Source organism: Natator depressus, chromosome 2 (genome assembly GCF_965152275.1).
Source record: "Natator depressus isolate rNatDep1 chromosome 2, rNatDep2.hap1, whole genome shotgun sequence".
NCBI lineage: Eukaryota > Metazoa > Chordata > Testudines > Cheloniidae > Natator > Natator depressus.
The window spans coordinates 68710677-68724217 of record NC_134235.1 but is presented as its reverse complement, the minus strand read 5'-3'; the positions used below and the strand labels follow the sequence as shown (position 1 = coordinate 68724217).

At 40.4% G+C, this 13541-nt stretch overlaps 1 protein-coding gene across 3 annotated transcripts in view; it reads right to left on the bottom strand.

Moving 5' to 3' along the window:
* The window catches only part of RB1CC1 (RB1 inducible coiled-coil 1), a 158558-nt gene that overhangs the window by 40500 nt on the left and 104517 nt on the right, over positions 1 to 13541 (bottom strand). For all 3 annotated transcript variants that reach the window (XM_074944388.1, XM_074944389.1, XM_074944390.1), the window contains 3 exons: positions 4773 to 4932; positions 2082 to 2190; positions 1692 to 1932 (listed from right to left, as the gene is read on the bottom strand). In XM_074944388.1, coding sequence (XP_074800489.1) covers positions 1692 to 1932; positions 2082 to 2190; positions 4773 to 4932 — 510 coding nt within the window. The remainder of the gene's footprint in view (positions 1 to 1691; positions 1933 to 2081; positions 2191 to 4772; positions 4933 to 13541) is intronic.

Sequence of the window (13541 nt, the reverse complement as noted above, 5' to 3'; positions counted from 1 at the left end):
TGGAATTAGGAAGGAATTTTTCCTTCACTGCCAGAGTGACTGGTACAGGGCATGTTTTTTCCCTTCCTCAGAGCAGTTCAGGGACCTGACAGGCTAAGTCAGAATGTAAGAATCAAGATATCGCAACTTAACAGGTGGCAGATACTTGCCCCATAAGGGGTCCAGTTCCCTGATAAACCAGAATTATAAGTGGATTTAAGACTATGTCTACACTGGACTAGGTCTATACTGGAGCTCGAGGTGTAATTTCTAGCTAGGGGAGACAAAGCTGCACTACCTTTCATCAAGCATAGCTGCAGTTTGTATGAGCAGGAGATGTACAAGTCTCCCTATATATGTACCTAGGGTTTCAGAATAACTGTACTGGAAATGTCTAGCTGTTTCTGCTGCCCATGCTACACTGCTATTGTAGAGTGCTAGTTCAATCAGACTTAGAGTGGGTATGTCTACCTGAGCTGGAGATTGCAGCTCCAGCATAGATGTACTCTTAGGGAAGGTGCTCCATAAAGAAACTGGAGAATAGGTTTTGGGTGCCTCAGATCTGTTACAGCAAGGAGACAACTCCCAGACAACTCCCTTTCCCCAGCATCTTAACCTTTGTATGAGGAGAGGGCAGTGGAGTCCCAGGAATGGGCTGGGACCAAGTGTGTAGATAAGATAAGGGGTGTGTAGGGGTGAGGGGATGACAGCAGCCCTCCAACTAGGTGGAAATAATTAAGGAAGGAGTGATGACCTGCCCATAAAAGTTACTGCCAAATAGTTCCCAGATGAATTAAAGATAGTAAGAGTTGCGGCCTAATTCAATCACATCCCTTGCATCTTGTCTGTCTTCTTCGTGAGTGTGAAGGACAAAGTATATATTACTAGTTTTCTACTGCTCAGTTTTAAAACGTTCATTATTCACTGAAGCCTATTTCATCTTCACTTTACCATTTTTTAGCCTCTAACTCAGTGGTTCTCAACCTATTGCATATGCAGCTCTCTGTGTGTTGTGTGGGCTGCATTCACACAATATATATACTACCCGTACAACTACAAAAAAAGATTAGTATTTGTTATATGTCAGCAATACAATTCGACGTGATATAGTACCTTTCATTTCAACACTGGCAAATACTTACCAAGAGAATTTTAAACTAGCAAAGTAAGTCAAAAAATTAATCATTTACTGTAAGAGTGGCATGGCATGGTGTATTGCCACTCTGACTTCCACGCTGCTGCTGGTTGTGTGGAGGGGCCTGATCCTGCCCAGCTATGAGGATTTAGGGACACGGCTGATATCGCTGGGCCTGATCCTACTGGGGAGCTGACGCTAGGTCCGATTTTTACTCCCCCCCACCCTCCGCTCCCAACTGGTTCTGTGCCTGGGGCAAGTGCCCCTCCCATCCTGCCATAGTTACAGCCCTGAGGATGTCACATGGGCTGCAGCTGTGTGCCGATTGGGCTGTGGGTTGAGAACCACTGCTCTAACTTCTTTCTCTTCTAAGTCACCAGAAAACATACATTTCTGATAGCTGGTGACATCTGAACATTTTATACATGCATCTCAAAAAAGGCATTTTGAGCAAGAATATCAGATAAAAGGAGTTCATTGAACAGCTCATTGGTACACTGAAATATTCAACTATACTCTGGTGTAATGATCTAAATATAGTCTACATATTTTAATATAATGCCTCTTATATACTTACTGCACAGCCATCATGCTAGTTTCCATTGCTGAATCCAGCCTTCCTTCATCTGTAATCTCTGAAGCCACTCTCTCTGTTTCAGCTGGGAGATCAGGTGCACAGGCTCCACAAGATTCTGAAGATGTAGGTAAATATGCTGATGGAATAAAATTACTGCTTCTCATCTTATTCACATCTTCTTCAAGTTTTTTCTTCTCTTCCAGTAATCGAGCACGATCTTCAGAAAGTGTTTCAATCAAATCTAGATGATAATAGAAACATGTAAACACTTATCTAAAAAAAAAAAGCAGCTCAGGATATTATAACAATTATTTGGATTTAAACTGAAAATACTAAACTGAAAATATTACTGCTTCAAAATAGATCAGTGTTGACAGAATATTTACTTACCCTTATCCCTTTCTTGCTGTTGGGTTATTGTTTTTAATTTGTCACTAAGATCGTTTATTATGTTTTCTTTCTTCATTTTTTCTCTTGTCAGCACGGTGTTAAAATTGGTCTGAAAAGTCAGAAATAGCATTAGGTAAAAGTAGTACACTGTAAATGAAAGCAACACATGTAAGACAGAAAAAAAAGGAAGAACCCATGGTATTGCCATTTGCAGTTTTCCAAACTAAACTGAAAGGCAAGGAAATCAACTTAAATAAGTACATTTTTGATAAAGGGATACATACACAGGAAATGTTTCCCTGCTTGTTTTAATTAGAGTTCAATTATGAGGGCTTTTGGGTAAGGATTGGTTCTAATTTTGTTTTGTGAGGTGTGGTGTACATTTGTAGTCCTAATAAAATAATCACAAGAAATATATTAGCTGTGAATAAGGCCCTTTGTATTCACGAATACAATTAAATTAAAAACACTGAATCTGTACATTTCTGATTCTTGACAAATCCAGTAACACACTGTTCTCAGAACCAGTTATTCTTTAAGAACAGAGTGGATGTTGTAGGATCTTGTACTAAACCAAGTTATTTACAATTAGAGATAAGCATAATGTGGTATTCATATTACCACATTAAAATATTAATACTTTGAATGAACTTGAAATAGATTTCAGGGCACTGCATGAGGTTTTAGAAGGCAGAATTTCCCAATGCCAAGCAGGTGTTCAGACTAATTAGCACAAATTTGTAAGAATCCTGGCTAATTAGCACAAACTAACAACTTTTAACAAAACAGCTGCTAGTCAGTATCATGCAATTATTTGCCTATGTCACCCTCCTCCATGAACCACTTCATTGGCTTTCCCTTTCTGCACTGTATCTAGTTCAAGCTTCTTGTCTTCACCTTACAGCTTCCCATTCAAATACCTTTTTAAGCTCTACGTCTGCTGGAATACACAGAAGAACATCACCAACTAATAACCTAGTAGAGGGGCAACTGGAGGTAGTAATTTACACAATGAAAAGAATTAAGAAGTGAAACTAGACAGATGTGTGCCAGTCATCACCTTGACTTGTTTAGTAAGCTGCATCCCCTTCCTTCACAGCCATCTATTTGCATACCTTAAAGCTGTAAACATTTTGGGGCAATGAATGTGTCTTCCCTGTGTTCGCAAAGTATATAGCACATTTTGGGTGCTACTATAGATATAATAAAGCAAACTTTATATAGTTCACTAATAACTAAAGCAACAAGTAATTTTCTAAAATACTGAACACAGAAGAATGAAAACTGCCTAAGAGGTCCAGTGATTGCTATACCAATCAGATACACTTTCAGCATTTTTTACTGCTACAATACATTTTAAACAGGTGGAATGATGTTACATCTTGTGGGATTTGCAGTATGTGAAAATAAACTTCCCCGGGAAAAAAATGAAGAGTGGAGATTTTAATAGAATGCCATCAGGGAGATCTTTCCTCAAATACTCTGCTGCTGATGGGGAAAATGGCATGCTATGTATCGATACATTAAGGTGAGAGAAATCTTACAAAAGTCAACTTATTGTACAAAACATTATTAATTATTATCTGTTCTGTGGCCATGAAATCTTAAAATCCTCTAAAAAGGACGTATGGATGGGCAGCTGCATTCTGCACTCCTTTCACAGCCTACAATCCTGAAAATGAATGTGGATATCAAAACACTTCTATATCAGTTATTGCTCAGATTATTTGCTGTGTAAGATCTGCTCTGGTTTCAGTATATTTTTAGAAAATTTTCATTTGTCCATGAAGATTCTACCTGCTTCTCTCTCTCTTTCTGCCCCTAGCAATTCATGACTCTTGTCCAAAAAGTTGGATGGCTCAAATGACTAGAAATAGTGCTGTGCCTCAGTCCTTGTCCCATACTGATGCTGCTGAAACCAAAAGAGGTACTAAAGTGGAGCTCCCTTTTCAGTCTATTAATGAGATGGAGCTGCAAGGCAGGGCATGCTCCACAAAGAGTCCTTGACTTTGTAACCCTCACTTTCACCCTTGGTCCACCAGAGCCCACATTTGTTCATTTTCTAACCATGCTGCAAAATCAATTGTTTTAAAATACTTTTGGGGATGGTATGAGTTGGAGGATATTTTTATGAGAACAATCTTTTTTTGGTGGTTTTGTACTTTTAATTTATTGACTAGACATTCATTAGCATAGGATGGGTGTCTAGAGAGATTTTTATAAATCTACAGTGAAATACAAAGTTGGGGGTTCGAATTGATTCTAAAACTCAGTGTCTACCTGAGCTGGCTGTTTGGGAACAGTCATGTGACAATTAACTGCTTGGTGTTGGAAAGAGTGAGTTTAATATTGCTCAGAGATACTAATCAGAAGTTATGTTTAACGGGGTTCACCTTGGAGCTCAAATTTAGCCCTCTTGGCTGTACAAGAGTTATGGTAACACAAGCTTATAGAAAAACAATGACATAGTAAGACTTCCCCTAAACTGGACTCCTTTCTCCCAAGTCCCAGAGAACATGCTTATAAAAATTCAATATATTCCTGAACTGTGAAATTTAATATAATTTTATATAATATGTTGTCAGATGACAATGTGAATTTAGGAAGTACCAGATGGCAACCTAGAGATGGCAAAAATAAAAAAAATCTCAAATCCCAGAAAGAACATACCAAATTTGATGACTCCTTTACCTGCTGTTCTGCAGTCAGAGACATTCTAAAGTTTTGCATTTCTTCATTCTTTCTTTTCTCTTGCTCTTCAAGTTGCTCCAGAAATTTTATTTTCTCTTCCTCAAGTTTTTCTTGAAGCTCAATAACCAAGCTTGATGCAGCAGATAATTCAATGGAAGGACTTTAAAAGAAATTTTTTAGAGTTTAAATATGCATTACAGAAATACAGTTCAAGAACAGATAAACACAAGCAAAGAAAAACCTGATGAGTCCTTGCTCCTTCCTTACTCCAAAGATAGAGCAATGGATATGCTTGTCCATTACAGTAATTGTTTGGCTACATGAACATGGCCTGAAACCATGAAATATGAAGCAATAGCACTGAAACATGGACACCAAAGCTAAGTGTTTAAGTCTGTAAGCATGAGAGCGCTAAAAACAGGCATTATATTGCTGAAAAGTAACACTAAATAGCAAAGCAAGCTTTGAAGTATAGGAATTAGGTGACAAAACAAACAGCAAAGCATTGAGAAATAAGTCTCAAGAGACTGAGGATAGTCACTGAAAGTCCTTAAAGTGCTAAAGTGAGCTCTTATTTATTAATAAGATAGACTGGCTGGAAGACTGGGACATAAAAGAGACAGCCCCTGAGCACATTTCATTGATGGTGCTCAAAAGAAACTGACTAAAAGGTTCCAAGGGCAGAAATTCAGCTTTGAGGATTGTGGGCAACTGCCAGTAAGCAGTCTGATTTACATTCCATAGGATTACTGCTGTCCTTAGGGGTGAAAAAACTTCAGAAGCTAGGGCAGTTCTGAGAAACTGAAATTCAGGAGTGAGAATCCTGGTGGATTGTATCTTTAGAGACACATGCGTTTCCCACTGCAATCACAGAATGTATCTTTTTAAAAATCTAACTTCCATTCTACAGCAACACCTGTCTTAAAAAAGCCATTTGAAAGAACCAACAAAAACTGACTGCTCAATGAAGATAGTCTTCTAACAGAAAAATGAGTCAAAATTTCATCAAAATGGGGAGACTGAGGCACTCTCTTAAAACAGGTTTTCTAGTCAGGGTGATGGTCTCCTGCACAAGTTTCACAGACTATTTTTACATACTTTTTCAATGTTTGTGCTGCTGTCAAAACTTGGTGCTTAACTATCCTGTTAACAATGTACACAAACGTGTTAAAACATCTAAGGTAAACTTTCCCTCAAACAGTACAAGCCATGGATTCAATTCAAAAATTCCTGCCACTCCTAAATAAAGGGTTCGTTTATTAAACCCTATTTTTAGATTTCAAGCCAATCACATAACTGTAGGAGCAAAAAAATAGAATAGCAACAACTATGACTGGGATGAGGTAATAGTAATTTAAGCCTGAATGGAAGAGCTCACACTATGGGGATAAGTTTTGCAGAATTTATTCTTTTTAAAGACTTCTTAAAACAAAGAACACTAATATAAATGTCTTTTGGCATTGTAACTTAACAGCTGGCACTTTTAAATGTATGGAAATTGGTATGAATACCATCCAGCTCCTGTGAAAGGTTGATCTGTCAATCACGACTACTATAAAAGTGGTTGTTACAGCATGCTAGTGGAGCCTCTCTAGTCCCAGTTTTAGCAATTATTCATGCAAAGCATGGAAGACGCTACTCATGGAGGAATTAATCTACACTAAATTATAAATGTTTTACAATTTGGCTGCTTTTTTCTTAATATTACTGATTTAGGTTCCCAGGCAGACAGACTGTTTAACTCATTGTTTTTCACACCTTGCTGACCCACTGTATCACACTGAAAGTTATTTGGTTTTCCCTGTGTGACGCAACTGAATGTTATTCCTCACTGTCACATAATTAAAGCCCTATTTGAATCACAGGATGATTGTCAAATAATTGCAGCTGAGTTGCGGACAAGACATGGAAAATTGCAGAAAAGTTATAATGGACCTTTATTAATTGCAGTAATTTGGAAAAGCCAGGGAAGACTATTTGTTTAAGAAAAATTTGCTTGAACAATATAAGCACTCAAATATTATGCCTGCTAATTTTTTTTGATAACCAGACATTTTGCTGCAACTGTATTCCAGTCATTAATGTGCAGGGCTGACAGCCTAAGCCTCAGCCACTGTCAGCTCAGATAAATGGGGATCTACTTAATAATGGGGAAAAAAGTGTGTGTTGCATACCTCAAAATGTATGCAAAATTGTGGACTGTGAAAAGTAAACTAATTAAAATCAAAACTGCGAAGGAAGACTAATATTGCAGGATTCGCAATATCACAAATTAAGTAGGGCTTTATATATAAACTCTAAACTTCTCAATGTTCAGAAAATATAACTTAATTGTGACAGCCAGTGCAACTTTTGGAGAGCCCTTTCTTTTAAAAGAGTGGCTCATATGTGATTGTATTCTACTCTGTGGGGGAGGGATACCACAGCTCCTCCAGGAACTAAAACTGTGGGTGGTGATTATGGCAAATCAGCAAGATTATAAGTCCCACAGAGTTACCACCTCCTGTGGGGGCTTGCATATAATAGTTCAAATTGGATTCTCCAGATACCGACAAATAAAATAAATAAATAAATAAATAGCCAAAGTTTAAACTGACTCAGGGCTTTCTTTCTCATCCAGCAAATGGACAGGACCTTCCATCCAAAGGAGGTGGGAGGGAATAGAGAAAATCCTTGAGTGTTGGAGTGACTTGACCCACTGGGACCCCATAAAATTGATGGGTGACCTCCGGTAAGCTTTTAAAATATGTGTAGGTTATTTTACAGCTTTTATGTTTTCTCTGTAATGCTTTTATCTTAAGAATAAATGTGCTTGCTTAGAAGGAGCTGTGTGGTAATTTATAACTGCGGGCAATACACTGGTCATATAGACTTCGGAGAGAAAGCAAAATGTAGGAACTTGCCCGTTTAGGCAGTCCGGCTTGCTGGGGATATCACAGTGTAAAATCAGGGAGCTATGCAGCCTTAAAACCCCAGTCAGGAATGAGAAAGATGCAGGTCTCTGCCCAAGAAAGGCGATGGCTGGGAATCAAACCCTTAAGCAGGTGCCCTTGGGAGACAGAGAGGGAAACACAAGTATAGTCTATCGTGAAACTGTAATACTGATTTCTTATCTATTTTGTCTGAGGTACTAAAACATACACAAATTTATAAAATGTTTTTTTACTTCCCTATAATAATTTCTAGTATCACTATAGGAGAGGAAAATTAAAATTGTAAATCAGTGTTAAATGGTAACAGTGTATTTACCTGCCTCTAACAAGTAGCTTGATAATCTTCTACTCCTTTTGAACCTTCCCCAAGGAAACTCCATTGAAATTTAGAAGAGTGAGCATTTGCAAACACTAGTACAGATTCTCTATGCAAGTGTATTAATGCTGTGGATACCCTCAGCTGCACTGAAAACCAGTTACAAGATTCTAATGCTCACTGGACAATAGGTAAACAAACCTCTGGAGGAGAAACCTAATAGGGGAGAACTTTAGTCAAAGGGAAACTTTAACTTGAAATCTAATGAAGTTAAATGAGTTAAAAGGAGTTGAATAGATTACACAGTCCTATGTCATGCCAATTTTTGTGATTTTACAGTTGCACTTTCCTACTTTTTAAGAACGTTTTTGTCTCCTCTGTTGCAGTTTCCTTCACAAATGGAAAATCTAATTATACAAGAGACATAGTGAGATCCACTATTAAAAAAATGCTGTCAAAACACACATAGCATAGATGCAGCTGAACTGCTGTAGTGCTTTAGTGAAGATGGCAGAGCTTCTCCAGTTAGCATAGTTAATCCACCTCCCTGAGAGGTGGTAGCTTTATCAACAGGCGATGCTCTCCTATTGACAAAGCACTGTCTACACAGAGGGTTAGGTCAGTATAACTGTCACTCAGGGGAGTGGATTTGTCACACCCGAGCTACATAGTTATACTGATATAAATCTATAGCGTAGACCTGGCCTTACTTATTCTAGGTGCTCTTTCTACAAATAGAAAGCAAAAAAATTACACTTATCTCTGAAAATTTTAAGACGTTATTTAAAATTTCCCCTCTGGATTCGGGGCTCTCTCTAAATTTCCACTCTTGGAAGATTGCAAAATAGTGTATTTTCTGGGGGAAGAAGGGCTGGAAATTATGAAAAAAGATTTTGCTCCATTCCATAATGAAAGTGGTCATCAACTTTTTAAACTTGAATACACGTAATAACATGTAAACTTTAAATATCAGTCTAATCAGTATGGGTCCACAAACACTAAAGTGCCTTCATCAAAAGTGAAAGTTTTGTATGGTGCCACTACAGGCCGGAGTTATGGTTTCCACTGAAGGAGAAAACTTTCAATTATGAAGAACAGGAAAAAGTGACCATTGATCCTAAAATAAGTTATTCTCATAAATTCTCAGAAAATTCATTTTCTAAGTGCTCTAATTTTGGGGAGCATATTTTTGTATGTTTCATATGTAACCAAGGGGTTGAATCCCTGCTTCCAGTGCAAAATTCAACTCAAATTTCTCTATCGAGTCACTACTAATGCCTCCATAATGCTGATTATTTTTCATGTTGACAAAAACATTTAGCTGGCCAGCAGATAGAAAAATGCTGTGCATAGTTTGTTTTACGCCATCATAAACAAATTGCTCGTGAGCAATAAACAGAGGGTGATACAGCAAATTACAACTCGGGAACTGCAATTAAGCACCCAAGCTGGAGCTTTTAGGGAACTAAAAGACAAAGCAGCTTTCCAATAATTCTGAAATATGAAAGTACACTCAGGTAGCAAATATATGCCCTATGATTAAAGGGGCATTTGGCATCCTCCTTAAAAAGGAGACAAGGATACTTTCTTAATTTCATAGGTACTTTAAAATGAGACAATGAACAATAAATCATTCAATGGAGCTTACAACTCATTCCCCTAGTTGACAATATACCAAAATTATTAGAACACCTGGTCAAAAAAGTGAGGATGGGCTTTGTGCAACACATGAATGCCCGCATACACACAAGCGCTCCAAAATATTATTTAAATGTGAAAAGTGATCGTGCAAAATCATAATATGATTGTGTAGTTTAGACCTTTTTCTTGTCACACCTATGTATTTTATTTCCATCATCAATTTTCACTTCCACCATTTGATAAATGGATGCAGCAATAGGAAAGGAGGCAGGGGAGCATTTGGTATATTTCCCCTCATTTCTTTTTCACAGCCACTTTGTTTTGGGGAGGGTTTTCTGTTATTTTTAAAAAGTCAGAAAGAAGCTAAAAAAGGAGGTACAAGCTCAATTTTTAAAAACTGTTTGGCAGATTGCTTTTAATGGCCCTTAAAACATATACACAACTTTACCCTTTGTTTCCCAGAAGTCTTTCACATTTCCTCATGAGTTTAAACAAATATAATGCATTATTTTGCTTAAATGTATTTGACAGTAAGAAAATTTCCTGTACACAAATTCAAAATGAAGTCATTTTTCCTATTCTTTGCAACCTATAAGTCTATATCTTCTCCACAGCCAAAAGCATCCAGTTTCCTGATCCTATTTTCATAGTCCCATAGTTCCTATATGATTTCGTATGATTTACTTTTGAAAACCTGTGCTTGCTCCTTGATCTGCATGGTTTTCCCAAATTTCTCTCCTTAAGCCTTTATCAACAGTCTCCTGTCCAGCAACTTACCATAATTACAGTCTTCTAGTTCCTGAAAAAAACCCCAGATATTGCAGCATTGCTGGTTGCCTGGAAGCATGCCAATGTCTAACCTAAGTCATATTTTTTCAAAAAAAAAAAAAACAAAAAACAAAAACAAAAAAAAAACACCAATCTATTGTACGTAATTGATAAAACTAAAATAAGACCCCAGACCTTAGTTTAATTTCAAGGTACAAGGGTATACATACTATATCTTTCATCCACCCTGTTGTTACATAACAATTATAATACAACATTTTATAGTCACAGACTGTCTTTGTCTTGCTTCTGTTAGGTTTGGTGTTATGGCTCTGGGGAGTTTTTCTGAATTGGCTCCAGCATCACCAGTCTTACCTTGTGTCCAAATTCTTTGATAGCCTGATTGGTCCTTCAACTTTCCCTTTTTTCTGCTCTAATTCAGAAGTAGTAGGTCCAGGCACGTGGAGAACTGCTACATGTTATGGCCATGCACAGTTTCCCAAAGTTTTTTGTCCAATTACTGATTCTCTTCTCTTTATCTAGATCCTGTCTGAACATCTTTGGATTTATTCATCCTATTCTGACCCTGTTTTCGTTCCTATGCTGACCACGGGAGCAGAAAAGCATCCAACAGGGAGTCTGTCAATCCTCTGAATTGAGCAGAAAACATGGCATTTCCTGTTCTGCCTGGATGTGAACAGGTGCACCTGGGCAGTTCCCCACCTCTGGAAGATGAAGCTGACCACTTCCGGATGGAGAGACCACTCGTGACGAGATGAGAAGGTCCTGCTGAGGTGATCTGCCAACGTGTTCCAGGCCCCAGGGAGGTGTGCGGCTATGAGATGGATGCCATGCTGTATGTCTACAGTAGTTCCAGAGCCTGAGGGTTTCCTGGTGAAGGGCAGACAATCTGGCTTTGCCCTGATTGTTGATATAGAACATAGCCGCTGTATTGTCATCAGGACCTGGACCACCCTGTTTTTTAAGTGAGGTAGGAAGGCTTGTCAGGCCAGGTGAACCATTCTGAGCTCCCTGACGTTGGAGGTGTAGGGAGCAATCATAACTCGACCAATGACCTTGCATGCTGAGATCGCCCAGGTGGGCTCCCCACCCTAGGTCCGAGGCATCGGAGACAAGGGTCACTGACGGAGACGGAGCCACAAAGGAAACTCCCTCCTACATTGATGCAGGACTCTGCCACCGGGTGAGTGACAACAGTACATGATCCGTGAGCCTGACCACGCAGTCCATGCTGTGTGTGTTGGACGACGTAGACCGATGCCAGCCATGCCTGCAGAGGACTGTGGCGGAGCCTCACGTTCCAGACCACATAAGTGCAGGCTGCCATGTGGGCGAACAAATGCAGGCACGTGTGAGCGGTGGTAAGAGGGTGGGTTTGCATACACGAGATGAGATCTGCCATGGCTTGGACCTGAGCCTCTACTCTGGCCTGAGTAGAGTTGAGGACTGCTCCAATGAATTCTATGCATTGTACTGGGATTAAGGTCAACTTTTTCTCATTTATTAACAGCCCCAGGTCATGACAGGTGGAACAAACCAGATCAAGATGCTGCTGCACCTGATCCCAGGATCAACCCTTTATAAGCCAGTCATTGAGGAACGGGTAAATCTGAACAACACTGGTGCTACGCACTTTGTGAATGCTCTTGGGGCTGATGAGAGACCGAATGGCAATACCATGAACTGGAGATGGCGCTGGCCCAGCATAAAATGAAGGAAGCACCTGTGCCCTGATAAAATGGAAATACGCATCCTTCAAGTCGAGTGTGGCAAACCAGTCTCTTGGAACCAGGGACGGGATGATGGAGGCCAGGGAGACCATACAAAATGTCAACTTTTTGAGAGGCTTGTTGAGATGACGCAGGTCCAAAATGGGTCTGAGGCCCCCTTTTGCTTTCGGGATTAGGAAGCAGTGGGAGAAGAACCCCTTTCCTTTCATGTGTTGAGGGACCTCCTCCACTGCCCCTAGGCACAGGAGATTCTCGACGCTTGGAATGAGGAGTTGCTCCTGAGAACAGTCCCTGAAGAGGGATGGGGAAGGGAAGTGGGTGGGAGGATCAGCCACGAACTGTAGGGTGTAACCTGAGGATATCACTTGGAGCACCCAACAGTCCAAGGTCAGCCGAGACCAGGACGAACAGAAGGGGCAGAGGCAGTTGAGGAAAGAACGGGAGGGTGGATCCTGGGAGGTGACTGGGGCGTCGTCCTCGAGTGCACCCTCAAAACGACTGCTTCTGGCCTCCTTGGTTCCTGGAAGGGCCAGGCTGAGCAGACGAACGGGAAGATGATGGGTGTCACCGCTCAGACCCCTTGTCTCTATCCTTTCTGCTGTAGGTGCCCAGCTGGGGAGTCTCCCAGGACCTAAACTATGGAGGTGGTGGAGAGAGAGGACAGAACGGCTTCCTGGCCTGCTGAATATGGAGGCCCAAGGAGCGGAGAGTGGAACGGGAGCCTTTAAGGCCATGAAAAACAAGGAGTCTGGTGGCACCTTAAAAACTAACAGATGTTAGGCCATAGTGTCTCGAGTCTGTGAGCTGCGAGAAGAAACCCGCCCCTTCAAATGGTAGGCCCTTATAGTCGCCTGCATCTCCTGGGATAACCCAGAGGACTGCAAGAGCTGTGCCTCAAAGCCACTGAAGCCATCTGAAGGTCCCCCTTGCCACCACTGTGACTTCATCCACTAAAGCTGCGAATTCCTTTGCTTGGTCCTGCGGAAGGGCCTCCTTGAATTTGTTAAGGGTGTCCCACAGGTTAAAACTGTACCCAGCCTAACAGGGTTAGACACCCGAAATTGCAGGCTTGCCATCAAATAAATCTTTCTGCCAAATAAGTCCCGTCTCTTGGCATCTTTACTTTTCTGTGTGCCACTGACTTGGCCCTGCCTGTCCCTAACAGCAGACATGGCCAGTGATGCCGCTGAAGAGTGTGTATACAGATACTCGAACCCTTTTGCAGGGATGTAATATTTCTTTTCTGCCTTCTTAGAAATAGGTGGCATCGAAGAGGGGGTCTGCCACTGCGATTTGGCAATCTTAAGGACTCCTGGGTGGACAGGCAGTGCGACCTGGGCCGGCCTAGAGGACGATATAA